The sequence below is a fragment of the Trachypithecus francoisi genome, unplaced genomic scaffold, assembly GCF_009764315.1.
Source record: "Trachypithecus francoisi isolate TF-2019V2 unplaced genomic scaffold, Tfra_2.0 Lachesis_group7, whole genome shotgun sequence".
In the NCBI taxonomy this organism is placed as follows: Eukaryota; Metazoa; Chordata; class Mammalia; order Primates; family Cercopithecidae; genus Trachypithecus; species Trachypithecus francoisi.
This window is the reverse complement of record NW_022681472.1, coordinates 64,343,782-64,365,077: the sequence shown is the minus strand read 5'-3', so window position 1 is coordinate 64,365,077 and position 21,296 is coordinate 64,343,782. Positions and strand designations below refer to the sequence as shown.

General features: G+C 35.5%; 1 protein-coding gene across 2 annotated transcripts in view; it reads left to right on the top strand.

The window, feature by feature from the left end:
- Positions 1–20,931, top strand: part of EIF3E (eukaryotic translation initiation factor 3 subunit E) — a 45,111-nt gene extending 24,180 nt beyond the window's left edge. The window contains exons 8-14 of one of the 2 annotated variants that reach the window (XM_033203526.1): positions 5,233–5,359; positions 6,173–6,274; positions 7,968–8,077; positions 8,403–8,465; positions 19,157–19,259; positions 19,544–19,678; positions 20,748–20,931. In XM_033203526.1, the coding sequence (XP_033059417.1) occupies positions 5,233–5,359; positions 6,173–6,274; positions 7,968–8,077; positions 8,403–8,465; positions 19,157–19,259; positions 19,544–19,678; positions 20,748–20,786 (679 nt within the window). In that variant the 3' untranslated portion in view covers positions 20,787–20,931. The remainder of the gene's footprint in view (positions 1–5,232; positions 5,360–6,172; positions 6,275–7,967; positions 8,078–8,402; positions 8,466–19,156; positions 19,260–19,543; positions 19,679–20,747) is intronic. The other variant, XM_033203527.1, reaches the window with a different exon arrangement.
- Positions 20,932–21,296: the final 365 nt, after the last annotated feature.

The following is a 21,296-nucleotide window of genomic DNA, read 5'->3' as shown; positions in this document are numbered from 1 at the left end:
AAACTAGTAACATAATAAGTAGTACAAGAGCATGTCTAATGAGTACATACAGTGGTATTGTACATGCCAAATACTGGAGAAGTTAGAAGCATCTAGTCCTTGAAGATAAAAATTGATCTGTCTTAAATTTGGTTGGACAGAGAGGAGAGATAAGCCAGGGAAGTAAAACAAAAGAGCACACTGGTCATTGGTAGACTAACTGTTAACGTATATACCTGTGGTTTTGCTTATGTTTGAAACAAATTTATAATTGCTAATCCTTCAAGAATGTGAATTGAGATAACAAAATAATCATCTCTAATCTCCACTCCTATTCTTTCCTCTCCTTATCTATATATAGATGTATACACACCTAGATGTATATACACAGGATGGATCACTTTTGCCCTATAAAGTAGGGAGTCTGCCATGTTTTGAAGTCTGGCTGGGCATGGTAGCTCCTCCCTATAATCCCAGCTACTTGGAAGGCTGGGACAGGAAGGTCACTTGAAGCCAGGAGTTTGAAGCCTGCCTGGGTAACATAGTGAGACCTATCTCTAGAACTTTTTTTTAGAAATCAGTTGGGCATTGTGGTTCACTCCTGTGGTCCCAACTACTTGGGAGGTTAGGGCAGGAGGATGGTTTGAGTCCAGGAGTTAAAGACTATAGTGAACTATGACTGTAACACTGCACTGTAGCCTAGGAGACAGAGTCAGATTCTATCTCTAAAAAGTAAAAACACCTGGAGCCTGATACTGTATACCAAGGATCTGCAAACTATGGACCATGGGCTAAAATCTGGCCCGTAACCTGTTTTTATATGTCTGGCAGTCTAGAATGGCTTTTATATTTTAATTGGCTAAAAAAATGTGAAAAGAATAATAATATCTTGTGATGTAAAAATGACATGAAATTTCAATTTTAGTGTTCGTAACTTTTTATTGGAAAACAGCCACTTTCTCTCTGTGTGTGTGTGTGTGTGTGTGTGTTTGTGTGTATAGTCTGGCTGCTTTTGAACTCTAATGGTAGACTTGAGTAGTTGAGACAGAGATTATATGTTGCACTTTTGCCACTTCATACTCTTCTCAGTTTACTACAAATCCAAGTGATGCCAGTTATACCTGGACAGTGTTTCTCATGCCCCATATTGTCACACTGCAACATTTTATTTATATGTTATCTTATTACCAGTGCTTATTTACCCTGTCAAAACAGAGAAGTGAACTTCAAATGTGATTATAAAGCACAGTGGAGTCGAGATTTTATTGTAGGAATTACAAAGCAAAGTACTAAACACTGTAGGTAAGCTAATAATATACATCCACATTACTGGACTATAATCACTTATCACAACTGTCACATGTTCTCAAACTGACAAGAAAGCAACTGTCAGAAAAATTATAAGTTTTAAAAATGGAATATTAGATCCCAGCAGAATTTTTTCATAAAACTTAATGAAAGTGAGGCTTCAAAGGTAACTTTCTAGCCCAGAGTAGTGCCTCATGCCCATAGCCCCATCACTTAGGCTAAGGCAGGAGGATCACTTGAGCTTGGGAGACTGAATGATGATCATGTCACTGCACTTCAGCCTGGGTGACAGAATGAGCCCCTGCTCTAAAATTTTTTTAAAAGTTTCTGAGTGGTTCTTTTCTTTCTTTCCTTTCCTTCCTTTTCCTTTCCCTTTTCTTTTCCTATTATTTTTCTTTTTCTTTTCATCCTTTCCTATCCTGTCCTGTCCTGTCTTGTCTGTCCATGTCTTGCTCTGTCGCCCAGTCTGGAGTGCAGTGGTGGAATCTTGGTTTACTGCAGCCTCAGCTCACTCACTCCCTGGGCTCAGATGATCCTTCCTCCCAACTCAGCCTCCTGAGTAGCTGGGACTGTAGGCTCACACCACTATGCCCAGGCAGGAGTAGTACTTTTAGCCAAGTAAGGAAAGTCATTTACCAGTGGTGATCCAGTTAAAACATGTTTTGATTTTAGCAGCCAGAGAAATCTGTCCAGTGAAATAAACTTGTTTAAAACTATTAACCTTTCAGCGAGAACAGTTGCTCCGAGTTGAGAATATTGAGAGCATGTTGCTCCAGGGAGAGATGTGAAACTGCCCCCAACCTGTTATCAAACACTGAATGGCTCTGGAGGTTAACTTTTGCAGCAGACCTGATAATGTTTCTTAGTCTGTTCCACCTAAAATTCCAAAAGTGTTTATATGTAGAATTTATATTGCAGTAAAGTCATTTCAGTGACAACATGGTATGAATTATAAGTAATAAAAAGCCACTGCTTTACACATTTTGTGTTCTGTCAGAAGTTAAAACACAAAGGGAGACCTTCATTCCTAAATAGGATTGTAGCAGATACATTTCCAAGCTCAAATTAGAGTTGCAGAAAGTTTTAGACCTTATTGCAAGCACAAAGGAAATTTCTATATTTCAAAATTTGAACTGAAAGTGATTAATTTGCAATGTAATGACACGCTAAAAGATAACACCAATATAATAGAATTGTACATGTCTTTCTAAATGTGCTCAATTGAAATAATATACTTGTCAGTTGGTGTTTGATGTCAGCATTTACTAGTGCCTGTGCATGTTTTTACTTTTTCTTTTTTTGGAGACGGAGTCGTGCTCTGTCGTCCAGGCTGGAGTGCAGTGGCGCCATCTCAGCTCACTGCAACCTCCGCCTCCCGGGTTCAAGTAATTATCTTGCCTCAGCCTCCCGAGTAACAGGGATTACATACAGGTGCCTGCCTCCACACGTGGGTAATTTTTGTATTTTTAGTATTAGTGACGGGGTTTCACCATGTTGACCAGGCTGATGTCAAACTCCTGACCTCAAGTGATCCACCCACCTTGGCCTCCCAAAGCACTGGGATTACAGGCATGAGCCACCATGCCCCGCCTACATTTTCTTTTTTCTTTTCTCGCTTTCTTTCTTTCTTTTTTTTTTTTTTTGAGGCGGGGACTTGCTGTGTCACCCAGGTGGGAAGTGCAGTGGTGCAGTTAACAGCTTATTGCAGCCTCGACCTCCTGAGCTCAGGTGATCCTCCACCTCAATTTTTTTATTTTTATTTTTTTGTAGAGACAGGGTTTCACTATGTTGCCCAGGCTGGTCTTGAACTCCTAGGCTCAAGCAGTCCTCTCACCTTGGCCTCCCAGAGTGTTGGGATTATAGGCATGAGTCATGGTACCTGGCTGTTTTTACATTTTCAAGGACTAAATATGGAAAATCTCATTACAGATTACATTATCAGAAAAACATTTGCAATACTTTTTAATGATATGAACCTCTAAATTTGAAGTTAATTGAGCAAAATTATTCCCAGTGAAAGAATTCCATTGGTCTCATTAGTAGACCTATATTTTGGAAATTTGTTTCCTCTCTTTTTATAGAAATATCTAGCATACTATTCTGAATTTTGCCTCTTGCCCACAAAGCCAAAAGTGTTTACTATCTAGTTCTTTACAAAAATTTTGCTGGCTTCTGAAATACACTCACATAAACAAAGAATAGATTTCCCAAATAAGGAATCCTCCAGTAAAAATAATTAAGATGTATATGGTGCACAATAGTATAAACTTAGGATAAGTAAAAATAACACGCTATACAACAAACTTATAGAACAATATGTGTATAAATTGCTTTTAGATAAATTTATGATTAGTCTCATAAATGCACACCAAAATGACCTACTTCGTCTTGGCGCAGTGGCTCAAGCCTGTAATCCCAGCACTTAGGACTCAGCAGTTCGAGACAAGCCTGGCCAACATCGTGAAAAGTTAGCCAGGTGTGGTGGTGTGCACCTGCAGTTCCAGCTACTCGGGAGGCTGAGGCAAGAGAATCTCTTGAATCTGGGAAGCGGATTTTTCAGTGAACTGAGATGGTGCCACTGCACTCCAGCCTGGGAGACAGAGTGAGACTTTGTCTCAAAAAAATAAATAAATAAAATAAAAAAATAAAATTACCTACTTTAAAACTGATAGTAAGAAAAAACAATCATGCTTTCCTGTGTTTGTACATGAGCTCTCTGGCAAGAGAAGTAATTGTTATAAATGAGCATTGCAATTAAAAAATTTTCATTTGAAACTCGAGCTTAATTTTTCAGATGATGTCATTCAACCAGTTTGTTTTTGGTGTCTTTTCCTAGAACTTATTTATTCTTGAGTGGATATTCTTTGTATACTTTGCCTCATTTAGAGGGCATTCAGGGTGGCTGAGTGGGACTAGATAGTATTAAGTGTTCGATTCTAGGGTCCTCTAAAGAGTTTAAACAACATTTTGTGGGAATCTGTAATATAATAAAATACAGATGTATTCATCATTGCCTGGGGGAACTTAGAAGATGAGGTATTGAAGCTGGACCTTGAAGGATGGCTAAGATTTAGGCTTTCAAGGGTATGCATTTGGGAGACCAATCTGTGTGGAGTGAACTTGAAGAAAGAGGAAGCTGTTAATGGTAGTGTGATGGGAGATGGAGCTGGATGAGTGATTTGGGGCTTGAATATTCACCTAAGAGAAATGGACTTTATTGACAGATACTTCTGAGATAGGTATAGTGTCTGGCACTCAGAGGTGCTAAATTAATATTTATTGGGTAAATAAATAGGGAGCTTTTTGAGGAAATTAAGCAGGAGAAACAAGGGTAAACACCTAATTACAGGGCATTGTCCCATGTTGATCATCACAACAGCAAGATTTGCTAAATATTAGCCAAGACCCTGTTAATGTTTACCTAACATCTATTCCTTCCTAATTCCTACTTCTACCACTTCAACCAATGCCTTGTAATATTGTAATATTCCTTCTCCCTATTGCTTCCAGTCTTTCATCCCCTGAATTATTGAAGTGCCTGATTTTCTGATTAGTATGAGTGCTTTGCACATAGGTTTTCACACGTTTTTTTCTAATAGGTGAATGAAAGTCTTTGCTTAGTGCCTTTTGGAACAGACTGACAGCATGTCAATGAGCCTTCCAAAATCCTGTTACTCAAAAATAGTAACAGGATAATTAGCCTCTTGATTGAGTCTTCCATCTCACCCCATATTAAAGAAATAGTGGCTGGCATTCTCCTCTTTTGGATTCCTGAAACTGGATTCTGTTTTTAAATTTCCTTGGAGGAGATTTTCTTATAATACTCATTATTAAGTGTTTGTAGTCTTAGGCTAGTGAAATACTACAATCTAATGACCTGCTTTGAGAGTTTTCTTTAACTCACCCTGGGTAAGTTATTAAATAACTTTTATATTTTTTTCTTAGATATCTTAATGCAATTCAGACAATGTGTCCACACATTCTTCGCTATTTGACTACAGCAGTCATAACAAACAAGGATGTTCGGAAACGTCGGCAGGTTCTAAAAGACCTAGTTAAAGTTATTCAACAGGTAAAACTGAATTATATATTGTTTTTTTTAAAAGTACCTAAGCTTTAGGTCTAACCTCTTTTTCTAAAGCAAGACTTAGTTCTTAAGGTAAAAATGTTTTTAAAAATAGGTGAGGAATACATGAAGTTTAGAAAAGAGAAGGGCCTCAAACGCGCTTTTGTTTTCCTTAAGTCCAAGATAACACAAGTTGGATGTGGTGGGAATGATTATTACTGTCTGCTAGATGAACACTTAATATACATTATGTATATGTGTTTCTCTTATTGCAAAGAGTGAAGAAAATCTAGAACCTGGAGTTAGGGGGTCATTACCTGTATAATTCTAGATGGGTGAACTTTATATACAATACAGTTTCAGTAGACCCCAAGTTGGGGAAAAGGTTCAGGCAGCCATGCTGATTGATACTTAGTGAGCTTGTCAGCAAAACCCATAGTTTAGAAAAATAACTTAAATATTTATTTAAGAGTGAATTAAATACAAAGAAGTTATTGTCATTCAGTAGGGAATGAATATCCTTATGCTTGGGAAGTTTATTACTGTTTATTGACTAAGGGAGACTTGGTAGTAGGGGAATTTGAAAGCTTTCAGAATGTTTCTAGGATGAGACTTTAGAGAACTTGGTTTGAAAGACATTATAAGCTTAAGGTGTGGTCTGGAATCAGGATAGGAACAATTGCTTCGAGAAGATGCTAGGTAATTTGGCTAGAAATTAATGGTAAGGAAGGAGAAAACAAGAAGATTGGGATATTCTGGGGCAGTCTGCTAAACGGTGTTGAATCAGACTTACCTTGATCATTGACTTTATTTTTACAGGAGTCTTACACATATAAAGACCCAATTACAGAATTTGTTGAATGTTTATATGTTAACTTTGACTTCGATGGGGCTCAGAAAAAGCTGAGGGAATGTGAATCAGTAAGTATGAATTTTTACTTATAAACTAACACTGTTCTTAAATTTTTGGATATTGTAAAGTTAATCTTGCAGTGTCTTCCTTAAAATAATGAAGTAATTATAACAGAAATATGTTTATTAATCTTAAAGAGGCCTAAATGGCTCATGTTTATTAACCTTAAAATGGCTTAAATGGCTTATGTTTATTAATCTTAAAATGGGAATGTGCTTTTTTAATGTTGTTGCCATGTGTTTATCTCTTTTGTGAGGGGAGTTTGTTGAAACATTGGGGGTAGATTCAGAGATATATCCATAATTTCATGTCTTATCTCGAATGAATAAATATTTTTAATATTTCATATGTACAGGCAAGGTCACGTTGAATTGCAGGTAACAACTGTGTTTTTAATTTTGGTTCATAGGTGGGCTTATCTTTAGAATATTTCCCATGGTTGTATTTAACATTTGTGATAAACCAGGCAATTCATTGTACTTATGAATTTTATAACGGCAGTGTCTCTTGTTGTTTAGTAGAAATTAAAGTACCTTTAGAACAACTGTGGAAGAGTTAGATTATAGTTGTTTTGAATAATTAGTTACAAGTTTTAAGAAACCAAACTAAGAATTCTAACTGCTAAATGTAGTCACATTTACCAGATTCACAAGTTACTAGTCATCAGTTTCATCCTTGGAACTAGAATTTTGGCACAAAATGGGCAATTTGTTGACAAAGGTCTTATTTCTCTAAGGAAAAAAATGATCATGCAAATATCCATTCCCTGATGATTTTCTTTCTTTTTTATTTTTTTTGAGATGGGGTCTCGCTCTGTCACTCAGGCTGGAGTGCAGTGGCGCGATCTCGGCTCACTGCAAGCTCCGCCTCCCAGGTTCACGACATTCTCCTGCCTCAGCCTCCCAAGTAGCTGGGACTACAGGCGCCCGCCACCTCGCCTGGCTAATTTTTTGCATTTTTAGTAGAGATGGGGTTTCACCGTGTTAGCCAGGATGGTCTCGATCTCCTCATCTCGTGATTCTCCCGCCTGGGCCTCCCAAAGTGCTGGGATTACAGGCGTCAGCTACCATGCCTGGCCTCCCTGATGATTTTCAAACATTAGATGGAATAGAAAATTAGAATCCAATATGTTAATATGTTATTATCCATATATGTTAATTGGTGTTTTTTTGTAGTCATATTTTGCATTATTAAGGTAAATATTGGTGTATATTCATTATGCTAAGTGTTTAGGTTTTGCTATTAAGAGACCTAGAGGGCACTTGGTTGCTGCTTTTGAAATTAAAATAGTCTCTTTTAATTACACCATCTGTGGAATAGTAGCCACCTTTTGCATTCTTTTCCTTTCTAATTTCTAAGTCTACTTAATATTACAGAAATAGGGCTTTAGTCCATTTATAACTATTTTAAATAGTTGGAAGAGGTATATTATCTGCAGAGTATTTATGTGGAATAATGGATAGTACCAAACTTTGTTGTCTGAAGGCTACTTTATTACTTAAAGTTATCAGAAACATTGTAGTTTTTAGGTCTTTATCTTGTAGTAGTCTTTTACTACTTATTTAAATCATTAAATATTTGAACACAGTGTTCTAGAAAGTGCTGTGGTATAAAACTCATGATATTAGAATGGAAAAATAAAGCAGACAAAGTATTTGATTCACATTTCATCATTAATTTTTGTTGTATTTGTACATATAGGTGCTTGTGAATGACTTCTTCTTGGTGGCTTGTCTTGAGGATTTCATTGAAAATGCCCGTCTCTTCATATTTGAGACTTTCTGTCGCATCCACCAGTGTATTAGCATCAAGTAAGAACACTGATTTGATTTGGGTTTTCTACTTTAAAATTCCTGGAAATTTCCATTTATTGTGAATTTACACTTAATAGAATTCTAGTTAATTGGATTTTTATTTCCCTTTGCTTTCAGAAGAACAATGAAACAATTTGATGAAATTGCTTAAAAACCTAACTTTTGCTACAGGCTCAAATCGTTTTAGCTTGAGTGGCATAATTTTTCAAAATACTAATTTAAAGGCAATATATGATTGTCAGTTGCCTTATTGAAGAGTAAATACTGTTGTAACTTTACATAAGGAGAAAAGTGAAGTAAACATTTCTAAAATGGTTTTCAGCAGCAGTACAAAGAAGGAGATACCCATTAACTTGGAAATTCTGTTGGAAGACCACTATATTTGGTAATCCTTTCCGTTTAGTTTGTATGATTTAATTACATATTTGACTTCTCCTATAGTAAACTCCTATGACATCTTAAAATGTTGAAAGATGGAAAAATTATGGTGAATTTTAGTTGTAATTTCCTCTGTTTTGTGAGAAAATTTTTGGGTAAAAATTGTGAAATGTACATAACCTATTAGAAATAAGTTGTACACATTAGAGTTTGAAAAATGACTAGTGCCCTTTGGGCACAGAAGAAGTCAAACATAAATGTTTAAAAACCTACTACTTTAGTGTTTGCTTCTGAGCAATTGTGCATAAAACAAATTCTTTTTCTTTAATGCCATTTGTTTTGCTTATCCGTACTTGTTTTGCCTAATTTTAGTGGGCTGTCCATTGAAGTGGTTGTCCAGAATTAGAAGTATAGTATAATCATGGGATTTTTTCCTATGGGAATTGAATCCTTGCCTTCACAGTTTTATTAGCACTTTACTATAGCTTGTAGACAGAATTTTTTAAACCTGATTCTCTTACAAATTACATGAAAATTCCTAATAATGTAATTGGTTGTGAAATAAAGAGGTAGGTATATCATATGTGGGGCTCCGGTGGACAGTAGTAACCGAATTCTTGCATTGTTCTTTATTTTTAAGGTTTGTAAGTAGGGCTTGTGAAAGAGGGATGTTAGTATTTTGGTTTCCCTTATAGAATTTTCTCCATTTCTTGTTAGAATGTGGTCATTTGGGTGTTTCTTGGTCCAGGACTGATGTAACTACTATCCCTGTTGTGGGCCTTTTGAAAGCTGACCCTTTTTTTTTGCATCTTTAGCACCTAGCATACTAACTTTGTAGCACCTAATATGCTTTGTACAGTATAGTGTGAGTATACAATATAAATATTTGTTAAGTAAAGTTCTTCTGTTCTTTGTATTAGTGAACTTGGCATTTTTGTCAGTGATAATGCTTGTCTGCTTTGATGTTTGCTTCCAAGGTACTATCAATAAGATTTGTTCTAGCTCTTTTTCTTTAACTCTGCAACCATAGATTCATTATTTTCTTTCTTGGGATTTGGTTTGTTATATTTTAACAGGAACATAGATTAAGTATGTGTCCTTCTTACTGAAGGGAGATGTGCAGCTCAAAGAAGTTAATAGAGTGGGAATGTTTCTATATACCTTTATGTGACATTACCTAAGAATTTTTCAAACTTTTCTCCGTGTAGATTTTTATTCTTTTCTTAATCTCTGTAGTTTTATGCTAGACAAAAATCTACAAAACATTTTCAGACTAAAGTCCTAGTGGCTTTCCAGAGTCTAAAAATATTTTTTTTTCTAGTAGTAGCATTTTCTTTCACTTCAGCTCTTCAGTTTTTTTTTTTTCAATGTTTTACTAAGATGATTAAGAGTACATGGATCAATAATGTGTGTTTTTCTTTTCTTTTTTTTTTTTTGGAGACACAGTCCTGCACTGTTGAGTACAGTGGTACGATCTCTGCTCACTGCAACATCTGCCTCCTGGGTTCAAGAGATTCTCGTGCCTCAGCCTCCCAAGTAGCTGAGATTACAGGCATGTGCCACCATGCCCAGCTAATTTTTGTACTTTTAGTAGAGAAGGAGTTTCACCATGTTGGCCAGGCTTGTGTTGAACTCCTGGCCTCAAGTGATCTGCCTGCCTTGGCCTCCCAGAGTGCTGAGATTACAGGCATGAGCCACTTGCACCCAGTGTTTTTTCAAATACTATGGTGGAATTTTCAATCTGAAAGCAATCTTAGGGATCTTATAATCCAACAACAGTTACTTTTCAGGTGAAGGACTTTTCAGTAGAATTTTCTGTGGTGATGGAAATGTTTTATATCTGAAAATGTGTTTGTATGTGTTCAGTATGGTATACTTCAAAGATGGCTCACATTTCAAGATCTTGAAGCATGGCTTTCAAATCTCTATGTGTGTGACAGTGGGACTTATTTTCAAATGCAGTTATCATATATATGAATATATGTATTTATATATGTATATAAGCAGATCAAAGCAGAGCCCATTCACCTTGCCTGTCTTACAGCTCTGTTCAGCTTCTCTCCTGACTCCTAAGACACCTCTTTGGAACACAATTTTACAAAACACTGACTCAGAACAACTGCATTGTTTTGTAGCCAGGAAATTTAAGACTCAAGGACATTAAACTAGGTCTTGATAGAGCCCACACTAAAGGTGTCTGACATTCATTGTACTGTACCTCACTGTAAATTCTTTTATATTGTGAACAACTTACATTTTTAGAAATGTCAGGTTTAGATTAATTTGTCATTTAGTGTATCAGTTGAGCCAGAGGATAAAGTTGAATACCCTAAGTCAGTTTAACTCTGTGTTTCAGAATTTTTGTAGAATTTGTTTTATAAACTCCCTGTAGCCTCCCTAAACCTTTGAATCACATTTATTGAGTAGGCTGTGCTATGATTTGCAGCAGGGCTGCTGTGCTGTATCTTGAGGGTGGTTATTCCGAAGCACAGCCAGAATCCAAAACCACTGCATTAGGTCACCAATTTTTTAGGCGTGTAATTACAGCCTGCTAAAGTAATGGAGTGAAAAAATCAATAATTCAATACCTTTATTGTGTAATGAATTAAGAAGATAAGCTTCTTCATGTTTTTAAGGATGCTGTAATGGGTTAGAAAGACAGTGGCTGGACAAAAGAAACTACCATCAGAGTGAACAGGCAGCCTACAGAATGGGAGAAAATTTGTACAATCTACCCATCTGATGAAAGGCTAATATCCAGAATCTGCAAAGAACTTAAACAGATTTACAAGAAAAAATCAAACAAACAACCCCATCAAAAAGTGGGCAAAAGATATGAACAGACACTTCTCAAAAGAAGACATTTATGCAGCCAACAGACACATGAAAAAATGCTCATCATCACTGGCCATCAGAGAAATGCAAATAAAAACCACAATGAGATACCATCTCACACCAGTTAGAATGACGATCATTAAAAAGTCAGGAAACAACAGGTGCTAGAGAGGATGTGGAGAAACAGGAACACTTTTATACTGTTGGTTGAACTGTAAACTAGTTCAGCCGTTGTGGAGGACAGTGTGTTGATACCAGAAATACCATTTGACCCAGCCATCCCATTACTGGGCATATCCCCAAGGATTATAAATCATGCTGCTATAAAGACACATGCACACATATGCTTATTGTGGCACTGTTCACAATAGCAAAGACTTGGAATCAACCCAAATGTCCATCAGTGATAGACTGGATTAAGAAAATGTGTCACATATACACCGTGGAATACTATGCAGCCATAAAAAAGGATGAGTTCATGTCCTTTGTAGGGATATGGATTAATCTAGAAACCATTATTCTGAGCAAACTGTCACAAAGATAGAAAACCAAACACCGCATGTTCTCACTCATAGGAGGGAATTGAACAATGAGAACACTTGAACACAGGGTGGGGAACATCACACACCGGGGCCTGTCGTGGGGTTGGGGGAGGAGGAAGGGATGGCATTAGGAGATATGCCTAATGTAAACGACGAGTTAACAGGTGCAGCACATCAACATGGCACATGTATACATATGTAACAGACCTGCACGTTGTACACATGTACCTTAGAACTTAAAAGTATAATAAAAAAAAAAAAAAAAGAAAAGAAAGACAGTGGCTGGAAATAATAAGTATTTATGTTGGGATTTTATAAATACAGCAAACATTTTAATTTGGACTTCAAGGATTTGTAATCCGTGATAATGACCAACAGAGCTAAAAACTACCTTTAAACAATATACAGGAAAAAGAATACTTTAATCTAGAGGTTTTAAACCTAGTTGTACATTGAAATCATCTGGAGAAGTAAAACAACAAGAATTTAAGCTTAAAAATAATAGATTTCCTGCTTTTATCCCAGACCTTCTGAATCAAAATCTCTGTGATGTAGGCATTGAGAATCTGGGATTAAAGCTTCTCAGTTGATTCTTTTGCAGTCAGCCTTGGGGAATCATTGCTGTAAATTAGTGATTTTATAGTACTGACAGCACATTAGAATCAAATGGGAAACTCTAAAGTAATAAACAGAAATACTAGATGACTGAGCCTAACCATTAAAATCATTTTCTGGAGGCAGACCCCAGAGACTGTGATTTAGAAAAGGTCCTCTAAGTGACTTTGATGCAAGATCTGGCTTAAAAAAAAAATTTAAAAAATTTAAAAAAAAAAGGTTAAACTGTTTATTTCGAGATGATTATATATCACTTGTACGAAATGATAAAAAGACACCCTGTGTCCTTTACTCAGTTTCTCCCATTAGTAACATCTTGCAAAACCACAGTAAAATATAGCAGCCAAGATATTGATGTTGATACATTCAAAATATAGAATATTTCTATCACAAGGATCCTTCAAGCTGCTCTTTTATAGTGGTACCCCCTTCCCTGCCACCCTCTCATTAATTTCTGGCAACTACTCATTTGTTCTCCATTCCTGTATTTTTATTACTTTGAGAATAAGCAAAACTTTTCTAAAAGTTAGTGTTCAGCTTCCTAAACAACAAATATGTTGTTCCTAAACAACAAATAATCATCTATCATGATTAAGGTATAATTAATTAATAGCGACCTACCTAGTAGTACAGCTCTCCAAAGAAAACATTACAGATGTTAATGAGTGCCTCTTTTGGCCAAACACAGGGTAGAAAGTAGTGAGTACTTTTTCAAAGAGCTTAAAATCCAGAGGAAGAAGCAGATATTAAATAAGTGGACAAGTATAAAATTACAAATTATTGAAAATATTTGTAATTTTGGGAAATTTCAAATTTCATACATGAAATTACACATTATTAAAAGTATGTCCATATCAGTCTCTCTAGTCACTCTGCATTGGAGAACAATGGGAAGAAAATTAGATAGGGTCAGTGAATCCTGGTAACTCTCTAAATGGAATATCTTTAAGGCCCAAACTAGACTTTTTCCACTGAATGCTAACTATGGCAAATTATTCCATTCACTAGTTTATGCTGGCTTGTTTTTGCCTTTAATTAGTTTAAAGTTATTTGATGTCTTTTGAGGGAGGGGAAAGGATATGTCTCAGCTTCTTTTTCTTCCACCAAAGGACATGTTTCAAATGCTGAAAATAGTATTATAAAACTCATAATTGTTTATTAAATAACTCTTTCCATGTGTAATTTGGAACATTCTCTGTTAATAGATTTCCTGACTAAATGCCTGTAAGCACATGTGATAGCTTTATAAAAATGTATATTAAAAATGTTTTATATGTTTTTATACAACCTTATTGATCTGTAGGATAAGTTACAAATCTGTTTACCATAAAGTATGCAACATCTGTCAAAAAAGATTACTGTGTTGGGGTTTAATTTAGTATAGCTGAATCGTTTTATCAGCTATGGTATGTGTCTGAAATTTAAAAGCTGTTCTAAAATAATTCTTGGACCAGTTTTCAATTGTAGATAAAAACAAAGTATGGAAGTAATATTTTGAATGTGTATGATAAACATGTTGGAGCGTACATGAATATAATTTCCCAATGGGGGTTACTTTAAGTTTTGAAGTTATTCTGCTTTGCTTATTTTATTAAGTTATATTTTAGGTCTTAATATTTTTCTTAAAGCTCTTATAACCATATAACAATTTACATTTAGAATGTAAATGTATGGAGATAGTTTCAAAGGCCATTATCATTGCATTTCTGCATTATCAATAAGGTTCAGTTATTTATAAGATTATAAAGAGATATTGGAAAGTTCAGTGAGAATTTTCAGTTTTCACGTAAGGATTTAGCACGTCTCAGTTTTCTCCTGTTTTCTTTGTCCTATTTCCTCCCAATCATACAGTTAAACATAGTTTACACTTAACACTGATTCTTTAATTAGTTGTCTTAAACTAATTAGAGAAGACTTGGAGTACTTTTCTTTGGATATTCTGAATAGTTGGCCAACAGTCTTCAGTGAAAGCTAGACCAGAGGTTTCTATATTCGAATGGTTAAATCAACAGTATTTTGAAATAAATTGTGCGTATCAGATAAAATTTGGAAAGCCAGGTTATTCAAAGAGGTAATTAATAAGACAGGTGAAATATAGGACCTCCAGATCCTTACTTTTCCAAGTCTTTGTTAAGATGAGAGGGTGGGGGAAGATGGTGGCTATGGGAGAGTTCAGAAAAGGAAGACCATTTAAAAGATTAGGCACTGAAAACCTGACAGAAAATCTAGAGTTGATACAACCCTAATCGGTTCCCTAAATTAAGACTTATATATCTTGTGTCCTTAAGTGGGGTCTCTGGTATTTTTTTACTTCCTGGAAACAAGGTATTTCATTTTGTGCTAGAAGCATGAACATGTTTAATTAAATTGAACTGAGGATGAAAGATTTTTTTTTGCTTTCTGTTTTGAAATAGCACTTAAGAATTCTGTACGTATCTTATTTAACATATTCGATACTGTGTTTTGTGTGTGTGCCGGTGGAGCAACAGAGCTAGTTAGGTTAAAGATATTTATAAGGGATTTACAGAACATATTTAAATATCTACCTTAAGCTGCCTACAGACAAGATTGAGATTTTTAGTGTAATCTAAATAATCTAGAAATTTGAGTGTTTAAAATCTGGATTGGACTAGATATTTTTCTCAGAAATTCTGCATTTTGATGGATTTTGTCTTTTAGTTTATTGATAAATTGAATTATTTTCAGTAACATGAGGTAGCATATTCTGGGATAAGTTAAGCCAACTTTTTGTCTTTTTAAAAATGGTTTTATTTCTCCGTAGCCACTATACCACCAGGGACAGCTTTTTATCTTCTGAGCTTTGATAGGATATTACACTTTTATTTTAAAATCTATACTATTCTGCATAAAATTGCTAGATTGGAAACGAATTGTAGACCTTGATGATTTCTATTAGTCCTTTTTTTGCCTTTTTTTTTTTCTTTGCTTTTTGTAGAGACAGGGTCTTGCTATGTTGCCCAGGCTGGTCTCAAATTCCCGGGTTCAAGCAGTCCTCCTTCCTTGGCCTCCCAAAGTGCTGGGATTACAGTCTTGTTAATCATTTGGTTTCTTTTACTGTGTGCATTTTCATGTTACTTAAAACAAACTAGATTATTTCCACATTCTTTAATTCAGTCACAGTGGTAATTGGTAGCTTAGATAAACTGAGATGCCATGAATAATTTACTAGTATTCCTTGGGCCTTATTTCAGGTTTTTCTTTGACTTGATTCACCTCGAAAAGTAAAGATCAACAAATAAAAGATCAACAAGCACAGTGCAAACAAAGATCCACAAAGTAACATATGGCTTAGAGCATGCAGGCATTTATGGATCTTGATGCTTGATGCAAAATTAACACCAGCTATGTTGGAATGAGACTTAGAATATGGATGTAAAGAAAGAGGGAGGGATAGAGAATTCTAGTTAGTTATTACATAAGATGGAATTTTTTTTTTATAGAAGCACAGGATCTTGTTCTGTCACCAAAGCTGAAGTACATTGGTGTAATCATAGCTTACTGCAGTCTCAAACTGCTGGGCTCAAATGATACTCAGACCTTAGCCTCTCGAGTATCTGGGACTAGAGGTGCAGACTACCGTGCCTTTGTGTGTGTGTGTCCCGCTATGCGTGTGTGTGCACACGTGTGCACAGAATCTCTCTTCGTTGTTCAGACTGATCTCAAACTTCTGGCCTCAGCCTCCCAAAGTGTTGTGATTATAGGTATGAGCCACCACATCCAGCCTACAATGGAATTTTCATTCTATGGTCTTAAAAATCTAAGATTAAGTATCATTTCCTTAGGTAAGCTATTCCTAAAATCTCCAGATTAGAACTGGTAGACCTTTTTGGATTTCACATACATAGCTCCTTCCACTTTTTATTTTTTCTTTTTCTTTTTCTTTCTTTCTTTTTTTTTTTTTTTTGACACGGAGGTCTCACTTTGTTGCCCATGCTGGAGTGCAGTGATGCCATCTCAGCTCACTGTAACCTCTGCCTCCCAAGATCAAGCGATGTTCAAGTCAAGACCCCCTTGACTTAAACTCTGTAAAGGCTGGCAACAGAGGATGTTTTGCCAACAGTATCTAACACGGTTTATATTTTGTTGAGTGAATGTCAATGAAGGTAAAGGATTGGTTTGGTTTGGCTGGCATGTTATATTTATGAAGGAGAATAATGGGAACTTGGAAAGTTAAAAGTGTTGAAAGGAATATGGAAATAAATTGGGTATAGTAGTCTCCCTTTATCCAAGGGGATACGTTCCAAGACCTCCAGAGGATGCTTGAAACTGCAGGTAGTACCAAACCCAATACATACTAGGTTTTTCCCTGTGCACATGTGACTATGATAAAGTTTAATTTATAAGTTGAGCACAGTAAAAGATTAACAACAATAATAATAAATTTATAACAATATGCTAGCATCACTACTCTTGTACTTCGGGGCTATTACTAGGTAAAATAATGGTTCCTTGAACATAAGCACTGTGATGTCAGGGCGCTTGATCTGATAGCTGGGATAGCTACTATGTAACCGATGGGCGGGTGGCGTATACAGTGTTGATATGCAGGACAAAGGGATGATTCAAGTCCTGGGTGAGGTATTAGGACAATACAGGATATCATCATGCCAGCCAGAACAGTGTACAACTTAAAGCTTATCAATTGCTTATTTCTGGAGTTTTCTATTTAATATTTTCAGACTGGAATTGACTGCTGATAACAGAAACCACGGAAAGTGGAACTACAGATAAGTGGGAACTACTGTAGTTGGGTTGTAGAACTAACCTGGTAGCTATGTAAGATAGATGGAAGAGACTCAAGAGGTAAAGTAGTTAGAAAACTAAGAAATAGCAGTGGAGCCTGAACTAGGGTAGTGACTAGAATGGGAATCAATCAGACAGTAAATTTTTATTGTGTCCTGTGTATGAGGCATTGTGCTGCTAATTGGTAGACATAATGGCAATGCACGAGGAGGATACGGTGCTTGCACTTTGGTTACATGTATACAGTCTACCTTGGAGACAGATATTCAGTAAAACAACTATAGCAAAAATAGGTGCTATGAAAGCACCCAACTGATGTATCACAGATGCGAGAGGTGTCTTAGAAGGCTTATGAGGGTCTTATTTTAGCTGAGACCTGATAGCTTCCATGAAGATAAAAGACAGTGTATAAACACACATATATACATGCATGTATACTACATACTCTTAAATATTTTGCATGCATATGTAGGTACTCTTCCATCAGCTGAACTGACTTAACCTACTTACTAAGACTGGTGTGTTTTTAATTCTGATAAATTAAGCACCGCAATGGCCCTCTTCAACCTGATCATAAAATTGGAAAAATACAAAATGCAGATTGATTGATATCAAATAGTATTTTAGATCAAGATCTTCATGGTCTGGTGCACTCCCTCCGTCTCTTTTATCTGAAATTCAGTGTCTATATATATATAGACATATACACGCACACACTATATATAGTCTATAGCTCCAGGGAGTGCCCCCACAGTTTATAGCACAAACATACACAATGCCCCTCAGTTTTATTTATGTTTTTCCTGAGATTATACTTATTACTGATGCTCCTTATAGTAGGTTTACTTTTTTAAAAATTTTATTTCAGTAGCTTTTGGGGTACACTTTTTTTGCTGTTGCACGGATGAATAATATAGTGGTGAATTCTGAGATTTTAGCTCATAGCTTAGCTCCCACTTATAAATGAGAACATAAGATTTTTGGTTTTCCACTCCTGCATTATTTCACTTAGAATAATGGCCTCCAGTTTCATCCAAGTTGCTGCAAAAGACATTATTTTCTTCCTTTTAATGGCTGAGTTGTATTCCATGGTTTGTATATACCAGATTTACTTTATCCACTCATTAGTTGACGGGCACTTAGGTTGGTTCCTAAGTGAATTCTGAATTGTGCTGCTGTAAATATATCTGTGCAAGTGTCTTTTTCATATGTCTTCTTTATACAAAGAAACCTTTATACAAAGGTTTCCTTTGTATAACCATTATATAGTTGTCCCTTGGTATCCTTGGGAGACTGGTTCTAGGACCCTCCTGGATGCCAAAATTCAGATTCTCAAGTGTCTTAAATGAAATGGGGTGATATTTTCATATAACCTATGCATATTATCCCATATACTTTCAGTCATCTCTGGGTTACTGTTAAAAATGTAAATGCTATGTAAATAGGTGTTATACTGTGTTGGTTTTTCATTTGTATTATTTTTGTATTCTTTTTTATTGTTTGTTTGTTCCTAAATATTTTCTATCCATGGTTTGCTGAATCTGAGAATGTGGGACCTGTGGATATGGAGGGCTGACTTTTAATATACCCTCATATAGAGGGAACATCATAAAACCTTTTTCTCCCTTAGATCATTACTTGTTGAGCACCTGGTAAATGTAAAGTATTGTTCTGGAAGCTGAAGGATTTCCATAAATGCAGAATGTTACCCTACCCTCAAGGATTTTACAATCCAGTTGGTGAATGGAATAGGTCGTGCGTAGTACAAGTCAATAGGCACAAGCACATGAACAAATCAGACAGTAGGGGTCATGGTATATAAGAGAAAGGTGATCCAGAAATACCAAAAAGTCTCTGTGCAGAGTATGAGTCAACACTGTGTACGTAAAACTAAGTTTTTAGGGCCAGTTAATTAACATTGCTGTTTTTACTTTTTCATTAGCATGTTGGCAGATAAATTGAACATGACTCCAGAAGAAGCTGAAAGGTGGATTGTAAATTTGATTAGAAATGCAAGACTGGATGCCAAGATTGATTCTAAATTAGTGAGTATTACGTTAGCTATGCTACATACTATAAGTTCTTAATTATACTTTTGGGAATTCTTAACTAGGACATTTTATTACCTCCTTTAATAATTTATTTTGTTTTAATGTAAAACATTTCTTTGAAGGCAACAAAAGCCTCCTATTTTTTTTCTTACTTAGTAAATATTGTCATCTCTATATAGTGCATTAAAATATGTGCAAAGATTATGTCATGCTTATTACTCACCTGAGAAACTCTGTCATTTACATTATAGGATCAATTTCCCTGTGTTTCCTTTTAGGGTCATGTGGTTATGGGTAACAATGCGGTCTCACCCTATCAGCAAGTGATTGAAAAGACCAAAAGCCTTTCTTTTAGAAGCCAGATGTTGGCCATGAATATTGAGAAGAAACTTAATCAGAATAGCAGGTCAGAGGTAAGAACCACACATTTTTTATTCTGTCTGAGATTTAGCAACCGTGCAATTGTTACATGAAGTTTGAAAGTGTATTGATATGAGTTGTAGCTGATTTTGTTTTTCTCTTTAAAGATATGAACATTTTAAGAAATTACTAAACAAATGAATTTTTTCTTAGATGCATTATTGTGTTCCTAGTTTATTATAACTATTTTTCTTTTGCTTTGACTCTTCAAAAAGAAATTGTGTTCCTAGTTTATTATAACTATTTTTCTTTTGCTTTGACTCTTCCTGTGTGACTTCATTAACTCATTTCCTTAGGGTTTTCAACACATCATTTTGATACTGGCAGATGATAACTTACATGTGTAGCCCTCTTTCAAGTGTTCGAAATATGTATTCCTTCTAAATCTAAAGAAATAGTTCTGTAAAAATGTTGATCTTATTATATGTATTAGTGCTGATCTTATACAAATGTCATTATCTTTCATCTGATATTCACATCAAAAATTAATCTCCCATTTTGGGAGATTAATTCTGCGTGTTAGAGATTGAAGCAACTTGAATGGCCTTATAATTTTGGAATCCTAAACTATGTTGTTTACACATTATGATTATGTGTAACAGGAGGATAGGAAGTCATTAGGAAACAGTTGTGGGATATGCAGAAACCCTATTTGATTGAAATTTTAAGAACAAATTTGTGTCTGTGGAATAGTCCGTTAGTTCAAAAGAGAAGGATGCATTAGAATTTGAATTGCATATTTTAACCAAGTTTAGAATAACTGAGCCTAGAAAATAACTTTCATATATTTTTTTCTGTGTGCTTCAGGATTAATTTGTGGTGTTTATTGTTCCAGTATTAATGATACCGTTATTGCTGTACATTTTAATTGGCCAAATACTATACCAGATAATAATTTTGATGTTTGTTTTGTCCTAAGTGGGACATCTGACATCTAGTAATTGCAGGAGTTAAGATCTTAGAATGGTTTGGCAAGAGTAGTGCTAAAGTAAATGCTGTATGTTAGTTTTTTTCCGAAAGTATTTTCTTTTCACTCTGTTGATTTCTTTTTGCGTATTTTAGGCTCCTAACTGGGCAACTCAAGATTCTGGCTTCTACTGAAAAACCATAAAGAAAAGATGAAAAAAAAGAAAGAAAAGAAAGATGAAATAATAAAACTATTATATAAAGGTTGACTTACATTTTGGAAGCAACATATTGAGTATACATTTTGAAGAATTGGAATAAAATTGACTGATTCATTTTATCTTGCTGTCAATTTTCTTGAATGTGCAAGTTTGTGTTTTTTTAACTTTCTTTTTTGGAATAATTATATTCAGAGGAAGTTGCAAAATTAGTACAGAGAAGTCCATGTAGGCTGAACCCTATTTCCGTCAATGTTTTCACTTTATGTTACTGTGGTACAGTATCAAAACCAGGATGTTGACATTGGTACGGTATGTGCATGAATAGCTTCCTATCATTTTATCATGTGTAGATTTGTGTAACCATCACTGCAACCAAGATAGAGAACTATCATCATGATCTCCCTCATGCTACGTTTTTGTAAGCCATACCTACTCCCAACCAGCTCTCACCCTAGGAACCACTGATCTTTTCCTCATCACTATA